At 35.8% G+C, this 25,298-nt stretch overlaps 1 protein-coding gene across 4 annotated transcripts in view; it reads right to left on the bottom strand.

The window, feature by feature from the left end:
- The window catches only part of Med (Smad/Smad4 homolog Medea), a 200,086-nt gene that overhangs the window by 89,217 nt on the left and 85,571 nt on the right, over positions 1-25,298 (bottom strand). For 3 of the 4 annotated variants that reach the window (XM_076212692.1, XM_076212695.1, XM_076212694.1), the window contains exon 5: positions 10,038-10,231. In XM_076212692.1, coding sequence (XP_076068807.1) covers positions 10,038-10,231 — 194 coding nt within the window. The remainder of the gene's footprint in view (positions 1-10,037; positions 10,232-25,298) is intronic. The other variant, XM_076212693.1, reaches the window with a different exon arrangement.

Below are 25,298 nucleotides of genomic sequence, written 5' to 3'. Positions count from 1 at the left end.
TCTTGTTCTTCTGTATATTCATGACTTCCTTGGCGCAGCTTTTCTATTTCTTGTTTGTTTTTTATTTTACCATTCACATATCTCTGTATTTACCTAGTTGTACCTAGTTGTAATATATGGGAGGGGAGCTATGCTCGTGGTGACCCGTCTTTGTATCTCTCCGCATCAAGTTTTATCTTAAAATCTTGTATAGTGTTAGCACATACTGTTTTGTTGTCTAATTTGTTTCATGTATTTATCGCTCTGTGTGGGAAACTGTTCCTTTTCAAGTTTTTTCTATAACTATCCTTTTTCAATTTTTTTCCGTGTCCTCTTCTTTTACCATTTTCCCACACCAATAGGTTGTTCCTGTCTAAAACTTCCATTCCTTTCATTATTCTGTAGATAGTTAGCAAATCTCCTCTTTCTCTTCTTTGTTCCAGAGTTGGTAGGTTCAATTTGGATAGTCTTTGCTCATATATTAGTTTGGCGAGTGTCAGTGCTAGTTTGGTTGTCGCTCTTTGTAATCTTTCTAGTTTCTTTATATTTTTTTTGGTACTGGGTGTCCAAAGTGATGCTGCGTACTTAAGTTTTGGTCTTATTAGTTTAGTTAGTATTTTCCTTATCATTTCTTCGTCCATATAAGTAAATGCCACTTTGATTGCTCTCAATAAGTTGTAGGTTTCTCCGAACATCTTATTTATATGCTTATCTGGTTTCATGTCCTTTCCAATCATCACTCCAAGATCTTTTTCATAGTTTTTTTTTTTCTTCCCCAATTCTGTAATCTTTTGATATTCTGTTTCTACTCTTTCCAAATTCCATTATACTGCATTTCTTAATATTGAATTTTACTTCCCATTTTTGAGTCCAATTCCATATTGTGTCCAATCTTGTTGCAATAAGTTGCAGTCTTCTTCCGTTTTTACCTTCTTAAGTAATTTTGCATCATCTGCAAAAAAATTTATATAGCACTCCACGCCTTCATTCATGTCATTAATGTATACAGCGAACATGATCGGGGCCAGTACTGATCCTTGCGGGACACCGCTTTTTACTTCTTCCCAGCTGGAGAATTTTTCTCTAATAACAACTCTCATTTTCCTCCCAATCAGGAAGTCTTTCATCCATTCCAATAATTTTCCTCTGATGCCATCTTTTGACTATCTTATTTATTAGTTTCCTATGAGGTACCTTATCGAATGCCTTTTGCAGGTCCAGAAAAGCACAGTCTGCCCATCCATCTCTTTCTTGTATTATGTCTACTAATCTTGAGTAAAAGCAGATCAGATTTGTTTTACAGGATCTCCCTTGTCTAAATCCAAATTGATTTGGGTTCAGTATAGATTTTTCTTCCAGGTATTTAACCCATCTGTTTTTGATCACTCTTTCACAAATTTTTGCTATTGTGCTTGTTAGTGAGACCGGTCTGTAGTTAGATGGATCTTCCTTATCACCTCCCTTATAAATTGGTACAATGTTTGCTTTTTTCCAGTCCAATGGTACTTTTCCTTCTTTAAGTGAGGATGTAATTATATCATATATTTTGTCAGTTAATTCTTCCATGCATTCTTTCAGTATCCAATTTGCTATTCCGTCTGGGCCATGTGATTTTCTGACTTTCAGGGTTTTAATTTGATCACTGATTTCTTTTTGTGTTACGTTTATTTCTTTCATTGCTGGGGATAATTCTCTCTCTCTAACTTCACTGTTAGGCGAGTTTTCTATTGTGAATACTGATCTGAAGTATTTGTTCATTATTTCAGCCATTTCCAGTTCTTCTGTAAATTCCTTCTTATCTTGGCGCAGTTTTTCTATTTCCTGTTTGTTTTTCAGTTTTCCATTTACATATTTGTAAAATAGTTTGGGTTCTTCTTTACATTTGTCCATTATCTTTTTTTCATAATTTCTCTTTTCATCTCTGCATATTTTTACATATTCGTTTCTTAGTTTGATGTATGTTTGCCATTTGTGTGTGTGTGTATTTACCTAGTTGTATTTACCTAGTTGTATTTTACGGGAAGGGGAGCTATGCTCGTGGGGTCCCGTCTTCATATCTCATTTTATCTAAACTATTTTTAAATTCATGTATTGATTTTGCACACACCACTTTCTCATCTAACTTGTTCCAACTGTCTATTGCTCTGTGAGGAAAGCTGTTCTTTTTAAAATCTCTTCTATAGCTGTCTTTTTTTATTTTCTTTCCGTGTCCTCTTGTATTTCTGTCATCCCATTTTATCAGATTCTCTCTATCAGTAATTTCTATGCCTTTCATGATTCTGTAAATAGCTATCAAATCTCCTCTCTCTCTTCTTTGCTCTAGTGTCTGTAGTTTAAGTTTTTGTAGTCTCTCTTCATATGATAGTTTTGAGAGTGTTGGTGCCAGTTTTGTGATTGCTCTTTGTATCCTTTCAAGTTTTTTTATACATTTTTTTGTACTTGGTGACCATATCGTTGCTGCATATTCCAATCTTGGTCTTATCAGGGTGATTAGGATTTTCCTCACCATTTCTTCATCCAGGTATGTAAATGCCACTTTGATTGTTCTTATTAAATTATAAGTTTCTCCAAAAATCTTATTTATATGTTTCTCAGGTGACATATTATTCATAACAATGACTCCCAGGTCCTTCTCATTTTCTACTTTTTTTATTCCTTCTTCTCCCAAATTATATGATCCTGCTATTCTGTTTTTGCTTTTTCCAAATTCCATTATACTACACTTTTTTGTATTGAACTCCATCTCCCACTTCCTACTCCATTCTTGTACTTTATTTAGATCCCTCTGTAGTGATTCACAATCTTCTTCAGTTTTCACTCTTTTCAGTAGTTTTGCATCATCTGCAAAGAAGCTCATATAGCTTTCAATTCCTTCATCCATATCATTAATATATATAGCAAACATTATTGGGGCCAGAACTGTTCCCTGCGGGACACCGCTTATTACTTCATTCCATTTTGAGTGCTGATCTCTTATCACTACTCTCATTTTTCTTTCTTGCAAAAAGTCTTCCATCCAATTTAGCAATTTACCTTGTATTCCTCCTTCATATTCTAATTTCTTAAGCAACTTCTTATGTGGTACTTTGTCAAAAGCTTTTTTTAGGTCTAGAAATGCACAATCAGCCCATCCATCTCTTTCTTGTATTATATCTATTAGCCTTGAATAGAAACATATTAAATTGGTGACGCATGATCGTCCTTGTCTGAATCCAAATTGCCTTGGATTTAGTACGTTGTTTTTTTCCAAGTATTTTACCCATCTACTTTTGATAATTCTTTCACAAATTTTTGCTATTGTACTTGTTAGAGAGACTGGTCTATAATTGGTAGGTTCTTCTTTATTTCCTCCTTTATATATAGGTACTATATTTGCTTTTTTCCAATCTTCTGGAACTTTTCCTTCTTTTAAGGAACTGCTTATTATGCTATGTATTTTGTCTGCCAGTTCATTCCTGCATTCTTTCAGAATCCAGTTTGCTATTTCATCTGGCCCATGCGATTTTCTGACATCAAAATTACCCAAGTGTGTCAATATTTCATTCTTTGTTACTTCTATTTCTTCCATAGGGGGGACTTTTTCTTTCCACTCAATCTCTTCAGGTTGTATATTTTCCCTTGTAAACACTGATTTAAAATTTTTGTTCATAATTTCTGCCATTTCCATTTCCTCAGTGTATTCAACTCCTCCTTGTCTCAATTTCTCCAAGTCTTGTTTGTTTTTCAGTTTATTGTTTACAAATCTGTAGAATAGTTTTGGTTGATCTTTACACTTTTCTATAACATCTTTTTCATATTTTCTTTTTTTCTCTCTGCACTTTTGTACATATTCATTTCTATAACCAGTATATATTTTCCATTTTTCAGGTCTTCTGTCTTTTTTCCATCTGGTCCAGGCTTTGTCTCTTTTGTCTTTTAACTCCCTACAACTTTTGTTGTACCAGCATTTTACATATTCTTTTTCTTGTTTTTGTCTTGGGACATACTTTTCCACTCCTTTTTTGTAAATTTTTGTCAAAATATTCCATTTCTCTTCCACTGATGTTTCTTCTTTGTATATTTCTTCCCAGTTTTCTTGTTGGAAGAATTCTCTTATTTTATCAAAGTTTGTTTTTTTCATACATCATTCTTCCTTTTCTATACTGTTCATTTCTTTTCATATATTTTTCTTCATTAAGTTCCAGTTCAATCAATATGTGGTCACTTTTACCTATTGGTGTTTTATATTCAATCTTGTCCACTATTCTAGGTTCAGATGTAATTATTAAGTCTAGCCTCGATGGTTCTTCTTCATTTCTATACCTAGTGTTCTCTTGTATCCATTGTGTCATTGAATGGTCAGTAATCATCTCAAGTAGAGCATTTCCCCATGAGTCATCACCACTCTTTGCTGTCATTTCTTCCCAGCAGATTTCTTTGCAATTAAAGTCGCCCATCATAACTATTCTTCCTCCGTCTTCCATTATTTTAGTTAATGCTATCTTTGTGTCCTCTAACATACTTTTATATTCACTCTCCTCCCATGAGGCTGTTTTCGGAGGCACATAATTGATCACAAATTTTCTGCTCTTCTTATCTCTGTCTTCCACTTCTATCATAATCATCTCTACTGTATTCTTTCCATATATGACACCTTTCACGTTTATATCCTTCTTAGTCAGGAACATAACTCCACCCCCTTGCTTTTTCTCTCTGTTTCTAATCCAATAATTGTATGCATCATGTCCTACACTGTTGGGTGGTAGTGGGCCTTTTAATTTTGTTTCTACAATTCCCATTATGTCCGGTTCTTTTTCTTTCAAATAATCATTCAGCTCATTCAATCCTGTTATTAATCCATCTATATTTGTGTAAGACACTCTTAGTTTTCTGCCACTTCCATTGTGTTCTCTGTTTCCCTTATGTTTTTCTTTTGTATGTCGAACTTCCTTAGTTTCATGTTCACTACTCTCCAATAGAATCTCTCTTTCTCTGACTCCGTTCTGTTCTCGTTTTTTGTCTTAGCTTCCAGTCTTTTCTGCTTTTCTTCCTCTCTTTCCTCTTTATTCATTTCTCTTTTTATCCATATCTTTTTGTATTGTTCACTTGTTGCTAGTTTCCCTGTTTTGGATAAGATATTCTCTGCCGTTGTTTGTGACTTGAATTTAATCTTAATTGGTCTGGTCTTGTCTGTGCTATACTTTCCGAGTCTAAATTTCTCTTCGATTTGTTTCATAATTCCTGGTTCATCTTCCTGAACTGATTCTAGTAATTGGCTTACTTTTTCATTTTCCTCTTTGATTCTTGTGGTTCTATCTGTGTTGTGTTTCTCTTCCATTCCTAATATAATTATACATTTCTTCTTGTCTGCTAAATCCCTTACTATATTCTCCTTTTGTCTCATCACTTTAATAACTGAGTCTTCAGTATGTTCTTTCAATTGCTGTTTGACTATGTCAGTGAATGAAATCTTATTTCCTTCTTGGGTTTGCTTCCAATTTTTACTTTCTTTAGCTATTGTTTCTCTGTTTTCTTTACTATTCTTCTTCAATTCCTCATTCTCCACCTTTACCTCTCTTAACTGTCTTTTTAGGTCTTCTATTTCATCAGTTAAGTTTTTATTCGCCTTTTCCAGTTCTTCCAATCTTTCAACCCTTTTTAAAATGGTGTTCATATGACCTAACCTACTCTCCAAGTCCTCGATCACCTTATCGACCTTCTCTTCTAGTCTTGTCAGTCGGGGGGCGGTTGTGTCCCCCCACCCTCTTTAAATCCCTTGAAAATATTCTCATCACTTTCTGCTATATTGCTCCTATCTATACCTCTAATCTTCACATTCCTATTAGACATGTTATCATCCAACTCGTCTTGGGGTCGTTTGTCTACCTTACGGCGGCCCGTCAGGGCCATTTCCTCCACCTCCTCATTACCTTCCATTTCCCCAGCAATCCCTCCCCCTCTCCTCTTTCCTTACTTTCCCACTACCCCACGAGCAATTTCCCCCCCCCCTGCAAATACAAAAAGGCACTTCTCTTTGCGTTGGGATCCACAATCTTCACTTTTCTTCAGAACGTTCTTCAAGCCGTCCGTTCGTTGAAAGTGTGTGTGTGTGTGTGGGTGGGGGTTTGAATGGAATGGGTGCGAGTAGGTAAATGCCTTTGACTTTGCTAACTTCCTTATATGGGGGAAAAGCTCTTGGTATATAGACAGACTGTACCTGTGAATTGTACTTGGACAGTGGGACATTTTTCAGAGATACCCAGGAAGCTCACATTCAGAAAATAATGCCCTCTAAATAATGCACTGTGGGATGTTATGCAGATATACGGGATAGGAGGAAAGCTTCTGGGAGCTGTCAAGAGTTTTTATGAGAATAGTAGAGCTTGTGTCAGGATTGGAAATGGAGACAGTGAGTGGTTTGAGGTAAAGGTGGGACTTCGTCAAGGATGCGTTATGTCACCCTGGCTGTTCAACTTATACATGGATGGGGTGGTGTGAGAGGTAAATACAAGGGTAGTGGGCAAGGGATTGGAGATGGTTAAAGAAAATAGAGAAAAGTGGGAGGTGAGCCAGCTGTTGTTTGCGGACGACACTGCGCTTGTGGCAGGATCGGAGGAGGGATTGAGGAAGTTGGTGGCAGAGTTTGGGAGAGTATGTGATAGAAGAAAGCTAAAGATAAATGTGGGTAAAAGTAAGGTGATGAGATGTACAAGGGGTGAAAGTGGCAGTAGACTGGAAGTGAGCATTAAGGGAGGAAGTGGATAGTTTTAGATACTTGGGTGCAAATGTGGCAGGGAAAGGTGGAGTGAAAGTGGAGGTAGAATGTAGATTGAGAGAAGCGAGTAAATGCCTTGGTGGATTAAAGAGTGTAATGAGGAATAGACATTTGGGAATGGATGCTAAGAGGAGACTGTATGAAGGAGTGATTGTGCCAACAGCACTGTATGGGGCAGAAACATGGAACATAAGAGAAGAAGAGTTTGATTGAATGTGTTTGAGATGAGGTGTCTGAAAAGTATGATGGGGGTTACTAGGCTAGATAGAGTGAGAAATGAGGAGGTGAGGAGGAGAACAGGGGTGGAAAAGGAGCTGGGAGATAGGGTTGATGAAAGAATATTAGGATGGTTTGGACACATGGAAAGAATGAGTGAAGAAAGACTAGTAAAAGAGGTGTGGAAGGCAGATGTGGAGGGAGTGAACATGAGGGGATGTCCTAGGATGAGGTGGATGGATGGGGTGAAGGGGGCTTTGGGGAAGAGGGGAATGTCTGTTGAGGAAGGACGGGAGAGGACAGAAGACAGGGGTGAATGGAGAATGGTTGTATATGGATGATGTTTTGATAGCATGAGGTGGAATGGGCGGGTGGATGGGGGGTGAGGTAGTATGTGTGAGCAAAATTTGACGCAGCCCGAAGGGATTTCTCCCCGTCCTCTCATTTTATGCAATGGGGGGATGGAGAGGGGGGGTCGCCGATTTAATGAAGCGGCCTTGCTGTGGATGTGCTGTGTCTTGCAACACTGCTTCTGACCCAGGGCAGTGGACAAGGTGCAGGGATGACCCGTCATTCAGGAGGTGCTAAGATAAAAGGGAGGGTGGAGGGGTGTGGAGTGTATTCAGGGGTGGAATGGGTGGGATTGATTTTGTGCCTTTTTCTTTTTGGCTACCCCCCTTGTAAGGGGGAAAAAGCCTTGGTGTATGTATGTATGTATGTATGTACATTGGTACTACAAGTACTTCACAAAACTCACAACAGTCCCATGGCAGTCCACCTTAGGCATGATAATGCCTAGTGAATGTGCAGAGATTGTAATATTGGCTGGCCTACAATGAAAGCAGATGTAAGAAAACATAAAAGAATACAGAGAGGCTGAGGGGATACAAACAACAGAAAGCAAATTGGCTCCCAGCCCTCCTAATAGAATATATAAGAAGATTTGAAAAACACTGGACATGACATCAACAAAAGAAAGAAGCAAAAGAGGTGACTGACATTTTCATCTAGGTCATTTAAGGGACTGGATAAAATGACAAACTCTGGTTTGGGATGGGAGTCACAAAGTCATGGGGACAAATTGAAAAAGACCTAATGTCTAAAGGATGGCAAGAAACAAAATTGTCCATATGGATGCAATTCCAATTGTGATGCTGTGTGACTGGTCCTGAGAAGAAAGAAGAAAAACAGATGAAGACAAAAATAAATAAATAAAATAAATAAATAAAAAATAAAACAAAATAGATGAAAAAGATGACAACAAAAGAGACAAAGATAACAAAGAAGAAAGCAATGAAGATAGACAAAAAATATGAAGAAGATAAAGGCAAAGAAGACTACAAAGAAATCGAGGAAGAAGACAAAGAATAAGATGACAAAAAAGACAAAAGAAAAGACCAGGAAGAAGACAAAGATGAAGAAAAAGTTAAAGACAACAAAGGTGATGATGATGATGATATTGTTTAACATCACAAACTACCCCCTATCGGGAGGTTAGGATGGTGACCCTTACAGAGGACATTGTAGCATGGAATTTCATAAACCATGCCCTTGGTTCAACTTCACCATTGGCAGGGTTTGAACTGCCATCCCCTCAACCTTTGCCGCAAGTAACAGTGCCCTAACCCACTCAGCCAGCGAGCTTCCATGACAAAGCTAAAGAAGAAAAAGACAATGATGATGACAACTACAAAGATGACAACAAGGAAGATGACTACTATGAAGAAGACAAAGACAAACAAGACAACAATGATGATGATACTGAAGATGAATAAAAGAAGATATTATCACATTCTACACAACCAGTGAGGAACATGGCAAACTTATTATGTAACAGTATGTTAACAAGATGGACCATAAATCACATGTACAATTTGTCAATAAATATCATAAATCACTCACATAATGAAACTCAAAGTAGCACAACAAATCTAAAAAAATTATCAGCACATGACTTTACTAATGCAACAAGACACAAGACAGTGAACAAAGCCTTCTGAAAAGCAATTTTGTAGGCTGTAATATACTTCTAAGCCTACTTTCATATGAATGTCAATAATTAAAAAGTTATGCAAGTATGGTACATGAATAAGAAAAAGAGCAATTCTTACACATGCCAATCCTACTGTAATCATTATACACAATCCTACTGTAATCATTATACATGTGGTAATTATTTCCCTTACAGACAAAGCCAACACAGGAGTGCTCATATTTTTCTGAGGGAATGTTCCATCATTAGTAATTAAAAAATATATATTGTAATCATGAGTATAAAACAGATCAACATTCAATAATTACATATCATAACATGGAGCAGTGGTAAGATTTGTATTTTGTCATCAATAACCAAAGCCCCTTCCTGGGTTCACTGTTGAGCCACAGAGGTTGTCTTAGAAATGACAAACACAGCTTAAAGAAGGGTAGTAGAAAGAAGGAATAGAAGTTAAAAGTGATCAACAAACTTTTCTGAATAACATTATTGAGTGCATGCTTGGACTCAGCCACCCCTACATTTTAAAGGGGAAAGGACCTTTGGGTATTTGTATGGTATGCTTTATAGCTGAGCATTGCTACTTGGACACGAGGTTGGAGTGGAGGCCTATCAAGCCTGCTTGGTAGCAAGCAAGTTCATAGTAGGAGTATGCTATACCAAATGCCCTGCATCACAAAACCCTCCATAATGCAGCACTGTCCTAGCCCTCTCTGAGAGGAAGGGTGGGGTTTATGATGTTCACCCAAACTGTGTATTTAGTCTCTAATCATGAAATAATACAGAGCAAGTCTAGTCCATTTGGATGTTCCTAAAGTATCGACTGGTAAAACAAAATATGGAACATGAGATAAAATGGGAATGTGAGAGATCATTCAACTCAAATCCTTTAACAAATTTTGTTCTATTCATTCGAATGAAGGATATAAACATAACTGAAAATTGTATCAATCAATTGTGAATATCTCAGGTGATTAAATTTGGCATTAGATCAACAAAACCTGCCAAATATGCCACTGTACTATGTGGGTTAATATAGGCTGCAGAAACATAATAAAAGCTACAACATTCACATAAAAAAATAAAGTGGGAGACCTGTGATGTGGAGGGTGGTTGATGTGTGGGTGCTGGAGTGGGTGCATGCTGGATGGTACTGCCCACGCCTGTGCTGCCCTGTGGTTGTTCACTTCGCCCCTGGCCTCCAATATCACAATCCATGGCCACTCCATATTCATCCTTCACCAATCGACCAGGGGAAGCCCCTTGCAAACTTAGGCTAGAGAGGTCTGCTGCAAATAAGTATTAACCTGAATAATTTTCAATTCAAACAAAAAAGAAAATGCTGTATTCTATTCCTACAATTCTCAAATACATCAACAAAAAGTATAATAAATATTTCTTAACCACTTTGGTACGATGATGCCTATGTAGACGTCATGAGGCGGGAGTGGGTACACAAGGATGCTGGTGTTGGCATCTTGATTATATAAATATTTTTTGTAGTTGTACATGAGTAACCCCTGGATTCCATGAACCAGTTTGATCATGTTTTCTGTTTATTATTACTCAGAGTAAAAGAGATTGAGTAATACAGCAATGACTTCATATTTTATAATGTGAGTACTGTGATAAATCATACATGTGGCAACCAATGTTGCATGCAAGAATTTGAGTCGTACTGAAGTGGTTAATGATTCATGCTATATATCAATTCAACAAAAGAGAATACTATAATGTCATGTGGGGTAATTTTGACTGGTGGTGTAAAGATGACCACAACATTTTTGGCATCTAAGTGTTTTCTTTTAGAAATTATTATTAACTGGGTCAACTTTGTACCACCTGTCAAAATTACCCTGTGTGATGGTACCCTAAGAAAAATTAGCTCATTACACCGTTCAGCTAATAATGAAATGTGTACATAATTTTTCTTATACTGCTATGAAAGATAATCATGTAATAACAATAAATGATTCCTCTATTTTCATCATACTGATGTATTGACTGTATGGTAACATGTAGCCAATACTTTTTGGACTTTTTGGGAGCATCCCTATGGATCAGAACCACACATTATTTATCCACATTATAGTTAAAGAATATCTACTCATAAACGAATGACAATAATTATATATCACAGCTGTTCCCTTGAACCTATTCTTTACCATTTCTATAACTACCTTTTCCTGATTCATCACTGTATTTACCTAGTTATACCTATTGTATTATAAGGGAAGGGAGCTATGCTCATGGTGACCCGTCTTTGTATCTCTCAGCATCAAGTTTTTTCTTAAAATCTTGAATAGTGTTTGCACACACTGTTTCTTTGTCTAATTTGTTCCAAGTACAGTCGAACCTCGAAAGCCCGGACTAATTGGGGGGAAGGGTGGTCCGGTCAGGCCAAAAGTCCGGTCATCGAAAATATCTCCCTAACACCCGTAGATTTTCGTAGCGGTATACGTATAGGTAATGTATGATATGGCATAGAAACACATAAGAATAATACTCTAACACTGTAATAATAACAATACTGTAATAATAATACTATAATACTAATAATTCTGTAATAATAACTGTAATACAGGCATGTAAATGTACTGCATATACAGTGTACTGTACTGTATTTTTTATTACGTACACTGTAAATATCGGAAGGTATGCACGCGGGACAGTGGTGGCGGCCAGGGTTGCCGCGTTTTCTACACTCCCATGTAGAATGGGAGTGTTACCATACCGGGACATACATTTTTCTCGGGCGTGTGCAGACTTTCATAGCAAGATATACCTGTCAAACTTTGACAAAATGTTGGTTCTAGTTTTTTATTCTTGAATGTATATAAGGCCCCCATGCCCTAACATATTCAGTAAGATATAAAAACTTTTTTTTTTATATTATTATCGCTAAAAGAAAGCTGAAACTTTAGCGTAGATTTTTTTTCTACACAGTAAAAATGTATCTTTTGGGGTATAATATTTTATAAGTAACACAATAAAAGTCATATTTTGATGTACCATTTGTTATTTGGTAACTAATTCTATGATTTTTAAACAAAAGTTGGAGTTTTTGAATGTTTTTAACAGCCCGCTGATAAGTAGAAAAAAATTCCTCATGTCCTTGTGCAGTTGCCACATGCCACTATTTTACTACGTTTTGGTACAAAATTCTACGAAACGGCAGCCCTAGTGGCAGCTTGACAAGGCCGGGTTTGAGTACACGTGTACGGCCGTTGCTGCCACCTACCGGACAAATAGGGAACTTTGCTTGAAAAGTCCGCCCTTGTTCATTTCGACCGGTCATATGAGGGTCCGGGTATTCGGGGTCCGGGCTTTCGAGGTTCGACTGTATCTATCACTATGTGTGGGAAGCTATTTTTTTTTTTCAGACCTCTTCTGTAATTATCTTTTTTGAGTTTCTTTTTGTGTCCTCTTGTTTTTCCATTGTGTAACCATTACTAACCATCACCCACCACGCACGTGATCCACATGCTTGCAACATAGCGAGACTCCCCCTCTTGCTTACCTTGCATTTCCCACAACATTCACCTAATGCAGCACATTTCAAGACAAACAAGATATAGATGCCCAATGTCACCAGACTAACCTATTAAAATCCTTTATTATAAACTGCCCTACTATATTACACATAAACTAATATAAATATAATATACTTAACAACATCCACCAACTATAGGACTAACCCTCATATATAAACTGACCCTAATGCATAGAATAGCGAGACTAACGCCTTTGCTTACAGTAACCTACTAACAACCTATATAACCTTTAACATCCATGTAACCAGGGGCAGCCAAAGCTAGGTAGGCGGAGAGCCTACCGGCCAGTCATCAGAGCTGGGTAGGTGAGAAGAGCCTACCGGCCAGACGCCAGGCTAGGCAGACCGAGAGGTTGCCAGCCAGTTGTGCCCCAGGTCAAGGCCTGGTACATATTGTTTTTTGCCCAAAGGGCCCATTTGTACCTTATCATATTTGTAACCAGATTTGCCTCAATTGTTAATAAATAGAAGTAAACTCCCATTTTGGAGTTTATCTCACCCGCATTAAGTCCTCCTTATGTAACCAACAACCCTTTCCCATGGTTACAATTGTCCCATTTCAATAAATCATTCTTATCTAAGATTTCCATTCCCTTCATAATTCTATAGATAGTAGGTCTCCTCTTTCCCTTCTTTGTTCCGGAGTTGGTAATTCTTATTTGGACAGTCTTTGTTCATATGTCATTTTGGAAAGAGTTGGTGCCAGTTTTGTTGTTGCTCTTTGTATTCTTTCTAATTTTTTTATATTCTTTTTGGTACTGGGTGTCCATAGTGTTGTTGCATACTCGAGTTTTGGTCTTATTAGTGTAGTTAAAATTTCTCATAATTTTCTCATCCAAATAGGCAAATACCACTTTTATTGACTTCAATAAATTGTAGGTTTCTCTGACTATTTTATTAACCACTTCCATATGGTGACGCCTATGTAGGCGTCATGAGGAGCAAGTGGGTACGCGATGATGCCGACATCGGCGTCTTGATTATATTTATTGTAGTTGTACCTACGTAACCTCCATTCTCTCTAAACTGGCTTCATCATATTTTCTATGGTTATCAAAATTCAAGATTGAGCACCGACTTTATTTTTTATAATGCGATTATTATGACGCAACATCGCACGTTGGGGAGCTAATGCTGCCAGACGTGAGATGTGCCCCGGAGTGAAGAGGTTAATATGTTTATCCGGTGTCAAGTCTTTGCTGATCATCACTCCAAGGTCTTTTTCCGAGTTTGCTTTTTTGACCTCTTCTTCACCAATCTCTTGATATTCTGTTTTTACTTTTTATGAGTTTACTTTTTTGACCTCTTCTTCACCAATCTCTCGATATTCTGTTTTTTCTGAGTTTACTTTTTTGACCTCTTCTTCACCAATATCTCTATATTCTGTTTTTACTTTTTCCAAATTCCATTATACTACATTTCTTGATACTGAATTTCACTTCCCACTTTTGAGTCCATTTCCAGATCTTGTCCAAGTCTTGTTGTAACGAGTTGCAATCCTCAGTTTTTACTTTAGTATTTTTGCGTCGTCTGCAAAGAAATTCATATAACACTCTACTCCTTCATCCATGTCATTTATGTATATGGCAAACATGATCGGGGCCTGTACTGACAGTGCTTCCACAGCAAAAAATTTCGTTACCCCAGACAGTTGTGTCAATTACCCTAAATTATAACTTTATTTAATTTACATATAAATATATATATATATATACATATTATATATATTATATATATATATATATATATATATATATATATATATGCAAAGAAATCACAAAACACACGTGATAAAGTATTTTTGCAGAAACCACCGGGAAATTGAAAAAACAGATACCGAACGTTTTCGTCTATTTAGACATTTTCAAAGGTACAAAAGAGCAATACAGAAAGAAACAATAGATACATAAGAAGACAAGGATACTCGGAGAGGTCCCATGTTACATTTTATCACACACAAGTTCATGTTATTTCCAAAATTTCTTTTTATAAAACAAGATTCAATAATATTTATTTCTATAATATTATTACAAGAAGTAATTATTTTAGAACTTCCCCAGTCAATATTATGACCATAATCCCTTTGGTGGACAAATAATCCACTGGACACTTGCCCCGTTCTAATACTATATTTATGTTGGCCTATTCTTTTTTCTAAGCCTTTGCCTGTTTGGCCTATATAAATAAAATCACAATTTTTACATGGTATATTATAAATACATCCTTCTTTACTTCTTGGGGAATTTTTAATTAACAGACTCTTAATGTTGTTATTATTTTTGAATACTATCTGGATACCAAATTTTTCAAAAATGCTAGGAAGATGGATTAAATTTTCGTGGTACGGAATTGTTAGCATATTTTTATAATTAAATGGTTTGACCTGCGACGTATTAAGAAAACATTTCCTAGCTTTGATTTTTGTTTTATCAATAAGATGTTTTGGATATTTTAAATTTTCTCCAATGTCATAGATGAATTGTATTTCTTGATCCAAGAACTCAGGGGAACAAATTCTATAAGCTCTCAGGAACATTGAAGAAAAAACTGACAGCTTGGATTTTTGACTGTGATACGAGTAAAAATGAATGTACGAGAGGACATTGGTCGGCTTCCTGTAAACGTCAAATTTAAAGTATCTTCCACATCGGTAAATATTTACATCTAAAAATGGTAACATATTATTTTCTTCAACCTCTACTGTGAATTTAATGGAATGCACCAAATTATTTAAATCTGACAAAAAAGTATCCAAATATTGATCATTAGGCCAAATGCATAATATGTCGTCAACATACCTGTACCAAACTGCATTAATTGGAAGAATGTTTGGTAATAACTCTCTTTCAAAAAACTCCATATACAAATTGCTAAGAATTGGAGACAGACAGTTCCCCATGGCCATACCAAATGTTTGAGTATAAAAGTTTCCATTAAATTCAAACTTAGAGTCTATTACACATAATTTGATTAAACTAATAATAGTATGAGCAGGGAGTGTAAAGTCATGTTTCTTTAATTCTTTTTCTAGAAATCCTAACAAATCTAAAACCGGGACTCGGGTGAATAAACTTTTAATATCGAAACTAACCAACTTAAAATCAAATGTGATATTATGTCCAAGCAGCTTTTCGGTTAAGTCAACATTATCTTTGATATGAGAGTGGGAAATTGTCCCAACAAGAGGACTAAGTAAATTCACTATTAACATTTTCTAGAGGGTTCTTGCTCAATTTAACATATGTCTCTTTGTTCATGATGACTAAGCAATTACTTTTATCCGCCTTTGTGATGTGTAAATCTTTATCCTTCTTTATTATTAAAAGTAGTGAAGAAACGTTTAGGGGTACACAAAACCCTTACAAATATTAATATCTTGATTTGAAACATCACTATATTTTTCCAAATTGCAAAAACTCTTAGCAATATCTACATAGTTCACCTGCTGATTATTGGCAACGAATTTCAAACCATATCCACATCTACTTTATGGCAAACGAACCTTAATTTAGCATATATGTAATCTAATAATTTCACTTTCCATTGGTTTGGAATAGAAGTTTGAAAAACGCCTTTCTTTTCTTTTGTGATATAAAATGATTCTTTCACTTCAATCTTAATAATATCTATATGCTTTTGAAAAATAATCCTTTCAAAATCCTCAAAAGGTTTTTGGCGTAGACTCAACAATCGATTGTTGAGAATTGATTTGGGCATAACTTGTTCGTCTAAACAATTCTTTGGATACTTTGGATACTTTTTTGTCAGATTTAAATAATTTGGTGCATTCCATTAAATTCACAGTAGAGGTTGAAGAAAATAATATGTTACCATTTTTAGATGTAAATATTTACCGATGTGGAAGATACTTTAAATTTGACGTTTACAGGAAGCCGACCAATGTCCTCTCGTACATTCATTTTTACTCGTATCACAGTCAAAAATCCAAGCTGTCAGTTTTTTCTTCAATGTTCCTGAGATACAATTCATCTATGACATTGGAGAAAATTTAAAATATCCAAAACATCTTATTGATAAAACAAAAATCAAAGCTAGGAAATGTTTTCTTAATACGTCGCAGGTCAAACCATTTAATTATAAAAATATGCTAACAATTCCGTACCACGAAAATTTAATCCATCTTCCTAGCATTTTTGAAAAATTTGGTATCCAGATAGTATTCAAAAATAATAACAACATTAAGAGTCTGTTAATTAAAAATTCCCCAAGAAGTAAAGAAGGATGTATTTATAATATACCATGTAAAAATTGTGATTTTATTTATATAGGCCAAACAGGCAAAGGCTTAGAAAAAAGAATAGGCCAACATAAATATAGTATTAGAACGGGGCAAGTGTCCAGTGGATTATTTGTCCACCAAAGGGATTATGGTCATAATATTGACTGGGGAAGTTCTAAAATAATTACTTCTTGTCAAAAATATATATATATATATATATTATATATATATATATATATATATATATCATTATCACAATTTTTTTTTTTTTTTTTTTTTTTTGCTGGCAAATAATAGAACTGAATAAGAACAGTATTATGTAATTCAAAGTCACCTTTATGTAAAGATTAAGGTATTTCTATAAAAATAACAAGTACAATACTGAGCGTAATCCAGAAAATAAAGACAGAATTCCTGGTTCCAAATAGGTGTAACATGCTATTTTATGAAGTACTGGAGCTAGGTTCTCCCCTTAGAGCAGCAGATTCTTTGCAAGTAGCACTGCTTTTCACATTTCCAACAGCTTTAAGTAAACTTTCGTCAATAATTAAGGTATTTGCTTTTGCATTGTTGTTCTTCATGTGGTAAATTGCGTGCATGAGCCCACAGATTGTTTCATTTTTCAGACTGTTCCTCTGGGTTTTTTTTGTTAAATTTAGTTTGCTGAACAACCTCTCAACAGATGCATTTGAAAAGGGCAGCGACAGTAAGCTACTGATCACAGTTTTTAGGTTGGGAAAGCATATCATTCCAGCTGCATTTCTTTTGTTGAAAACCATGTTCCAGTACTCATCACAAGACATATGTTTGGATAACCCATCTACTAAATAGTGAGATCTCCACTCATCATCTAGCTTTTGCTTGTCTACAAATTTTGATAATTGTGGTAAAGCATTAATTACATCCACAAGAGATTTAGGAATAAGCTCCACAATTTTAAAAGGCCAAGGAGTTACTGGACAGAATATTATCATGCCTGTCCATCATATATATTTGTTATTCATCAACGTCGAAAAGATAAAAAAAAAAATATTCTAAATTGGTTTTGTTCTAAAGGAATGTGAATGTGTCTGATTGCCCTAGATTCTCTATTTGTACCTCAAAATTTGCCCAATTACCCTAAAAAAAACATTACCCTAAACTCCACCCCAGCATAGGCTTGATTACCCTAAAATAGGGTAATTACCCTAAAAGTGGAAGCACTGCGTACTGATCCCTGCAGGACACCACTTTTCATTTCATCCCAATTTGAGAATTTATCTCTAATTACTACTCTCATTTTCCTCCCAGTCAGGAAGTCTTTCATCCACTCCAATAATTTTCCTCTGATGCCACCTACTGACTCTATCTTCCTTATTAGTTTATTGTGTGGTACCTTTTCAAATGCCTTTTGTGGGTCCAGAAAGGCACAGTCTGTCCAACCATCTCTCTCTTGTATTATGTCTATTAATCTTGAGTAGAAGCACATCAAGTTTGATGTACATGACCTTCCTTGTCTGAATCCAAATTGATTTGGATTCAATATAGTTTTTTCTTCCAAATGTTTAACCCATCTATTTTTGACAACCTTTTTGCAAATTTTTGCCACTATGCTTGTCAAGGAGACTGGTCTGTAATTTGATGGGTCTTCCTTGCTTCCTCCCTTACAAATCGGTACAATGTTTGCAGTCTTCCAGTCCTATGGTACTTTTCCTTCTTTAAGTGAGAATCTAATTATACTGGATATTTTATCTGTTAGTTCTTCCATGCATTCTTTCAGTATCCAATTTGCAATTCTATCTGGACCATGTGATTTTCTGACGTCAAGGGTTTTGATTTGTTCGCTGATTTCCTTCTGTATTACAATTATTTCTTTCATTGAGGGGGATATCTCTCTCTGTGGTGGTGTGTGTGTGTATTTACCTAGTTGTACCTTACAGGAAGGGGAGCTACGCTCGTGTTGTCGTGTCTGTATCTCACCATATCTAATTTGCTCAAACTCTTGTACTGTTTTTACAACACACACTATGGTTTCAAGTATGTTCCATACATCCACCTCTATGGGGAATTTTTTTTTTTTTTTTCATGTCTCTTCTATAACTGTCCTTTTTGAGTTTCCTTCCATGTCCTCTTGTGTTTCTCTTATCCCATTTTAACAAGTTTTCTCTATCAAGGATTTCCACACTTTTTTGTTTCCTCCTTCATATATTGGTACAATTTTGCCATTTTTCCAGTCCTTTGGTGCTTTTCCTTCTTTGAGTGAGCAACTTATGTTACATATTTTGTCCCTTAATTCTTCTTTACATTCTTTTAGTATCCAATTTGCAATTCCGTCTGGGCCATGTGATTTCCTGACATCAAGGTTCATTAAATGATCCCTTATTTCTTTTTGTGTTATTGTTATTTCCCTCATGGGTGGTGATCACACTTAAATTCCTTTGTCCCAATGCTGTACTTTTTCCCTGGTGAAAACAGACTTGAATTGGTTGTTCATGACTTTAGCCATTTCCAAATCTTCTGTATATTCTATATTTCCATGGTGTAGTTTCACCATTTCCTGTTTATTTCTAAGTTTACCATTCACATATCTATAAAATAGTTTGGGTTGATCTTTACATTTTTCTATGTCTTTTTCGTAGTTTCTTTTTTCCTCCCTGCTCACTTTTACATATTCAATTCTATGGTTGATATATATTTGCCACTTTCCTGGTGGGGGGGGGGGTGTTACCACAATGTTTTCTATGTATGTCATAAAAGACAACAAAATAGGGTGGACTGATACAACTAGGGATCCTGCACTAATATCCTCGTACAAAAAGTCAAGCTAAAAGAGGGTCTGGGAGGATTCCAACCCGAACACTGGTTCATACATACAGTAGAAGCCCGATTTAACAAACTAATTCAGCCAAGGTCTAGTCTGCTAAAGTGAATTTTCCGCTAAATTGGAGGTTGTTTTCGACCCCCTATTTAGCGGAATTTTCCGCTAGCTTAAGCCTATTTCCGCTAACTCTGGTTCGGTATTTGACTCCCTACGTAGCGGAATTTTCTGCTACATTGAGCTTTTTTTGCTAAATCCTCTCGGTCATTTTCTCATATACTATAGTAGTCTGGATGGCCTATTCAATTGAAGACAATAAAGTAATATGTACTATTAATAATGCATGTGTTTTGTTTACCCTATACAGTATTAATAATAGCATAAAGAAAAAGATAATAAAAAAAAATTAATAAAGTAACGTGCAGTAATTTGTTGCAACATTGTGTGTGTGTGTATTTACCTAGTTGTGTGTGTGTGTATTTACCTAGTTGTATTTTGCGGAAAGGGGAGCTATGCTCGTGTTGTCCCGCCATTGTATCTCTCAGTGTCTAGTTTGCTTTTAAACTCGTGAATGGTTTTTGCGCTTACTATTTCATTATCCAGTTTGTTCCAAGTGTCTAAAACTCTATGTGGAAAACTGTTTTTCTTCAGTTCTCTTCTATAGCTATGTTTTCTTAATTTCCTTCCATGTCCTCTTGTGTTTCTCTTGTCCCAGTTTCGTAATTCTTCTCTATCAAGTATCTCTGTGCCTTTCATGATTCTGTAGATGGTCAGTAGGTCTCCTCTCTCTCTTCTTTGCTCCAGTGTCGGTAGCTCCAGTTTAGCCAATCTCTCCTCGTATGATAGGTTTGCAAGTGCGGGTGCCATTTTTGTAGCTGCTCTTTGGATTCTTTCTATTTTCTTTATGTTCTTTTTGGTACTGGGGGACCACAATGTCACCGCATACTCTAGTCTAGGCCTTATCAATGTAACCAATATTTTTTTTATCATGTCTTCGTCCAGGTAAGCAAAAGCCACTTTTATTGATCTTAGCCAGTTGTAAGTCTCCCCGACAATTTTGTTAATCTGTGTATCATAGGACAAGTCGTTTGTGATAATAACTCTTTTTCGGATCCTACTTTCTTTACTTCCTTGGTTCCAATTGTATATTTTCTTGATATTCTGTTTTTGCTTTTTCCAAACTCCATTATGCTACACTTCTTAGTATTAAAATCCACTTCCCATTTCTGACTCCAGTTCCATACCCTATTCAGATCTTCTTGCAGTGCTTCACAGTCCTTATCAGTTTCTACTTTCCTTAACAGTTCGGCGTCATCAGCAAAGAAGCTCATGTAACAGTTCACGCCCTCGTCCATATCATTCATATAGATAGCAAACATTATTGGAGCCAGTACAGATCCTTGCAGTACTCCACTGATCAACCTCTTTCCAATCTGAATATTTTTCTCTGAGTACTACTCTCATCTTTCTTCCAGTCAGGAAGTCCTCCATCCATCTTAGTTGGTTCCCTCGTATTCCCCTCCTATGTGTTCCAGTTTTTTTTAGTAGTTTTCTGTGTGGTACTTTGTCAAATGCTTTTTGCAAGTCTAGGAATGCACAATCAGCCCATCAGTGTGTGTGTATTTACCTAGTTGTATTTACCTAGTTGTATTTTACGGGAAGGGGAGCTATGCTCGTGGGGTCCCGTCTTCATATCTCATTTTATCTAAACTATTTTTAAATTCATGTATTGTTTTTGCACACACCACTTTCTCATCTAACTTGTTCCAACTATCTATTGCTCTGTGAGGAAAGCTGTTCTTTTTAAAATCTCTTCTATAGCTGTCTTTTTTTTTATTTTCTTTCCGTGTCCTCTTGTATTTCTGTCATCCCATTTTATCAGATTCTCTCTATCAGTAATTTCTATGCCTTTCATGATTCTGTAAATAGCTATCAAATCTCCTCTCTCTCTTCTTTGCTCTAGTGTCTGTAGTTTAAGTTTTTGTAGTCTCTCTTCATATGATAGTTTTGAGAGTGTTGGTGCCAGTTTTGTAATTGCTCTTTGTATTCTTTCAAGTTTTTTTATACATTTTTTTGTACTTGGTGACCATATCGTTGCTGCATATTCCAATCTTGGTCTTATCAGGGTGATTAGGATTTTCCTCACCATTTCTTCATCCAGGTATGTAAATGCCACTTTGATTGTTCTTATTAAATTATAAGTTTCTCCAAAAATCTTATTTATATGTTTCTCAGGTGACATATTATTCATAACAATGACTCCCAGGTCCTTCTCATTTTCTACTTTTTTTATTCCTTCTTTTCCCAAATTGTATGATCCTGTTATTCTGTTTTTGCTTTTTCCAAATTCCATTATACTACACTTTTTTGTATTGAACTCCATCTCCCACTTCCTACTCCATTCTTGTACTTTATTTAGATCTCTCTGTAGTGATTCACAATCTTCTTCAGTTTTCACTCTTTTCAGTAATTTTGCATCATCTGCAAAGAAGCTCATATAGCTTTCAATTCCTTCATCCATATCATTAATATATATAGCAAACATTATTGGGGCCAGAACTGTTCCCTGCGGGACACCGCTTATTACTTCATTCCATTTTGAGTGCTGATCTCTTATCACTACTCGCATTTTTCTTTCTTGCAAAAAGTCTTCCATCCAATTTAGCAATTTACCTTGTATTCCTCCTTCATATTCTAATTTCTTAAGCAACTTCTTATGTGGTACTTTGTCAAAAGCTTTTTTTAGGTCTAGAAATGCACAATCAGCCCATCCATCTCTTTCTTGTATTATATCTATTAGCCTTGAATAGAAACATATTAAATTGGTGACGCATGATCGTCCTTGTCTGAATCCAAATTGCCTTGGATTTAGTACGTTGTTTTTTTCCAAGTATTTTACCCATCTACTTTTGATAATTCTTTCACATATTTTTGCTATTGTACTTGTTAGAGAGACTGGTCTATAGTTGGTAGGTTCTTCTTTATTTCCTCCTTTATATATAGGTACTATATTTGCTTTTTTCCAATCTTCTGGAACTTTTCCTTCTTTTAAGGAACTGCTTATTATGCTATGTATTTTGTCTGCCAGTTCATTCCTGCATTCTTTCAGAATCCAGTTTGCTATTTCATCTGGCCCATGCGATTTTCTGACATCAAAATTACCCAAGTGTGTCAATATTTCATTCTTTGTTACTTCTATTTCTTCCATAGGGGGGACTTTTTCCTTCCACTCAATCTCTTCAGGTTGTATATTTTCCCTTGTAAACACTGATTTAAAATGTTTGTTCATAATTTCTGCCATTTCCATTTCCTCAGTGTATTCAACTCCTCCTTGTCTTAATTTCTCTAAGTCTTGTTTGTTTTTCAGTTTATTGTTTACAAATCTGTAGAATAGTTTTGGTTGATCTTTACACTTTTCTATAACATCTTTTTCATATTTTCTTTTTTTCCTCTCTGCACTTTTGTACATATTCATTTCTATAACCAGTATATATTTTCCATTTTTCAGGTCTTCTGTCTTTTTTCCATCTGTTCCAGGCTTTGTCTCTTTTGTCCTTTAACTCCCTACAACTTTTGTTGTACCAGCATTTTACATATTCTTTTTCTTGTTTTTGTCTTGGGACATACTTTTCCACTCCTTTTTTGTAAATTTTTGTCAAAATATTCCATTTCTCTTCCACTGTTGTTTCTTCTTTGTATATTTCTTCCCAGTTTTCTTGTTGGAAGAATTCTCTTATTTTATCAAAGTTTGTTTTTTCATACATCATTCTTCCTTTTCTATATTGTTCATTTCTTTTCATATATTTTTCTTCATTAAGTTCCAGTTCAATCAATATGTGGTCACTTTTACCTATTGGTGTTTTATATTCAATCTTGTCCACTATTCTAGGTTCAGATGTAATTATTAAGTCTAGCCTCGATGGTTCTTCTTCATTTCTATACCTAGTGTTCTCTTGTATCCATTGTGTCATTGAATGGTCAGTAATCATCTCAAGTAGAGCATTTCCCCATGAGTCATCACCACTCTTTACTGTCATTTCTTCCCAACAGATTTCTTTGCAATTAAAGTCGCCCATCATAACTATTCTTCCTCCGTCTTCCATTATTTTAGTTAATGCTATCTTTGTGTCCTCTAACATACTTTTATGTTCACTCTCCTCCCATGAGGCTGTTTTCGGAGGCACATAATTGATCACAAATTTTCTGCTCTTCTTATCTCGGTCTTCCACTTCTATCATAATCATCTCTACTGTATTCTTTCCATATATGACACCTTTCACGTTTATATCCTTCTTAGTCAGGAACATAACTCCACCCCCTTGTTTTTTCTCTCTGTTTCTAATCCAATAATTGTATGTATCATGTCCTACACTGTTGGGTGGTAGTGGGCCTTTTAATTTTGTTTCTACAATTCCCATTATGTCCGGTTCTTTTTCTTTCAAATAATCATTCAGTTCATTCAATCCTGTTATCAATCCATCTATATTTGTGTAAGACACTCTTAGTTTTCTGCCACTTCCATTGTATTCTCTGTTTCCCTTATGTTTTTCTTTAGTATGTCGAACTGCTTTATTTTCATGTTCACTACTCTCCAATAGAATCTCTCTTTCTCTGACTCCGTTCTTTCCTCGTTTTTTGCCTTAGCTTCAATTCTTTTCTGCTTTTCTGCCTCTCTTTCCTCCTTATTCATTTCTCTTTTTATCCATACCTTTTTATATTGATCATTTGTTGCTAGTTTCCCTGTCTTGGATAGAATTTTCTCTGCTGTTGTTTGTGACCTGAATTTAATCTTAATTGGTCTGGTCTTATCTGTACTATATTTTCCGAGTCTGAATTTTTCCTCAATTTCCTTTATAATTTCTGGTTCATCTTCCTGGACTAATTTTAATAAACTGCTTACTCTTTCATTTTCCTCCTTGATTCTTGCAGTTCTATCTGGGTTATGTTTCTCTTCCATTCCTAATATAATTATACATTTCTTTTTGTCAGCTAATTCTCTTACTATATTCTCCTTCTGTCTCATCACTTTAATAACTGAGTCTTCATTATGTTCTTTCAATTGCTGTTTGACTATGTCAGTGAATGAAACCTTATTCCCTTCTTGAGTTATTCTCCAATTTTTAGCTTCTGTAGCTAGTTTCTCTCTGTTTTCATTACTATTCTTCTTCAATTTCTCATTCTCCTCCTTTACATTTCCTAACTGTCTTTTTAGGTCCTCTATTTCTTCAGTTAAGTTTCTGTTAGCCTTCTCTAGTTGTTCCAACCTTTCAATTCTTTTAAAAATGGAGTCTACGTTACCTAACTTACGCTCCAAGTCCTCGATCACCTTATCAACTCTCTCCTCTAGTCTTATCAGTCGGGGGGGGGGGTTGTGTCCCCCCCACCCTCTTTAAATCCCTGGAACATATTCTCGTCACTTTCTTCTGTATTGCTCCTCTCTATACTTCTAATCTTTACATTTTTATTAGACATTTGATCCTCGCTAAGTCTTTTGTTTACCTTCCGCTTGTCTGGCTGGTCAAAGTCTACTCCCTCCTCATTTCCTTCCATTTCCCTCAGTAATCCCTCCCCTTTTCCTCTTTCCCTACGTTCCCACTACTCCACGAGCAATTTCCCCCCCACCCTGCAAAAACACTAGGCACTTCTCTTTGCGTTGGGATCCACAGACTTCACTTTTCTTCAGAACGTCTTCTAAGCCGTCCATTCGTTGAAGTGTGTGTGTGTGTGTGTGTGTGTGTGTGTGTGTGTGTGTGTGTGTGTGTGTAT

Source organism: Oratosquilla oratoria, chromosome 30, assembly GCF_046742065.1.
Source record: "Oratosquilla oratoria isolate Oo_2021 chromosome 30, ASM4674206v1, whole genome shotgun sequence".
Taxonomy (NCBI): domain Eukaryota; kingdom Metazoa; phylum Arthropoda; class Malacostraca; order Stomatopoda; family Squillidae; genus Oratosquilla; species Oratosquilla oratoria.
This window is presented reverse-complemented; position numbering and strand designations above follow the sequence as displayed.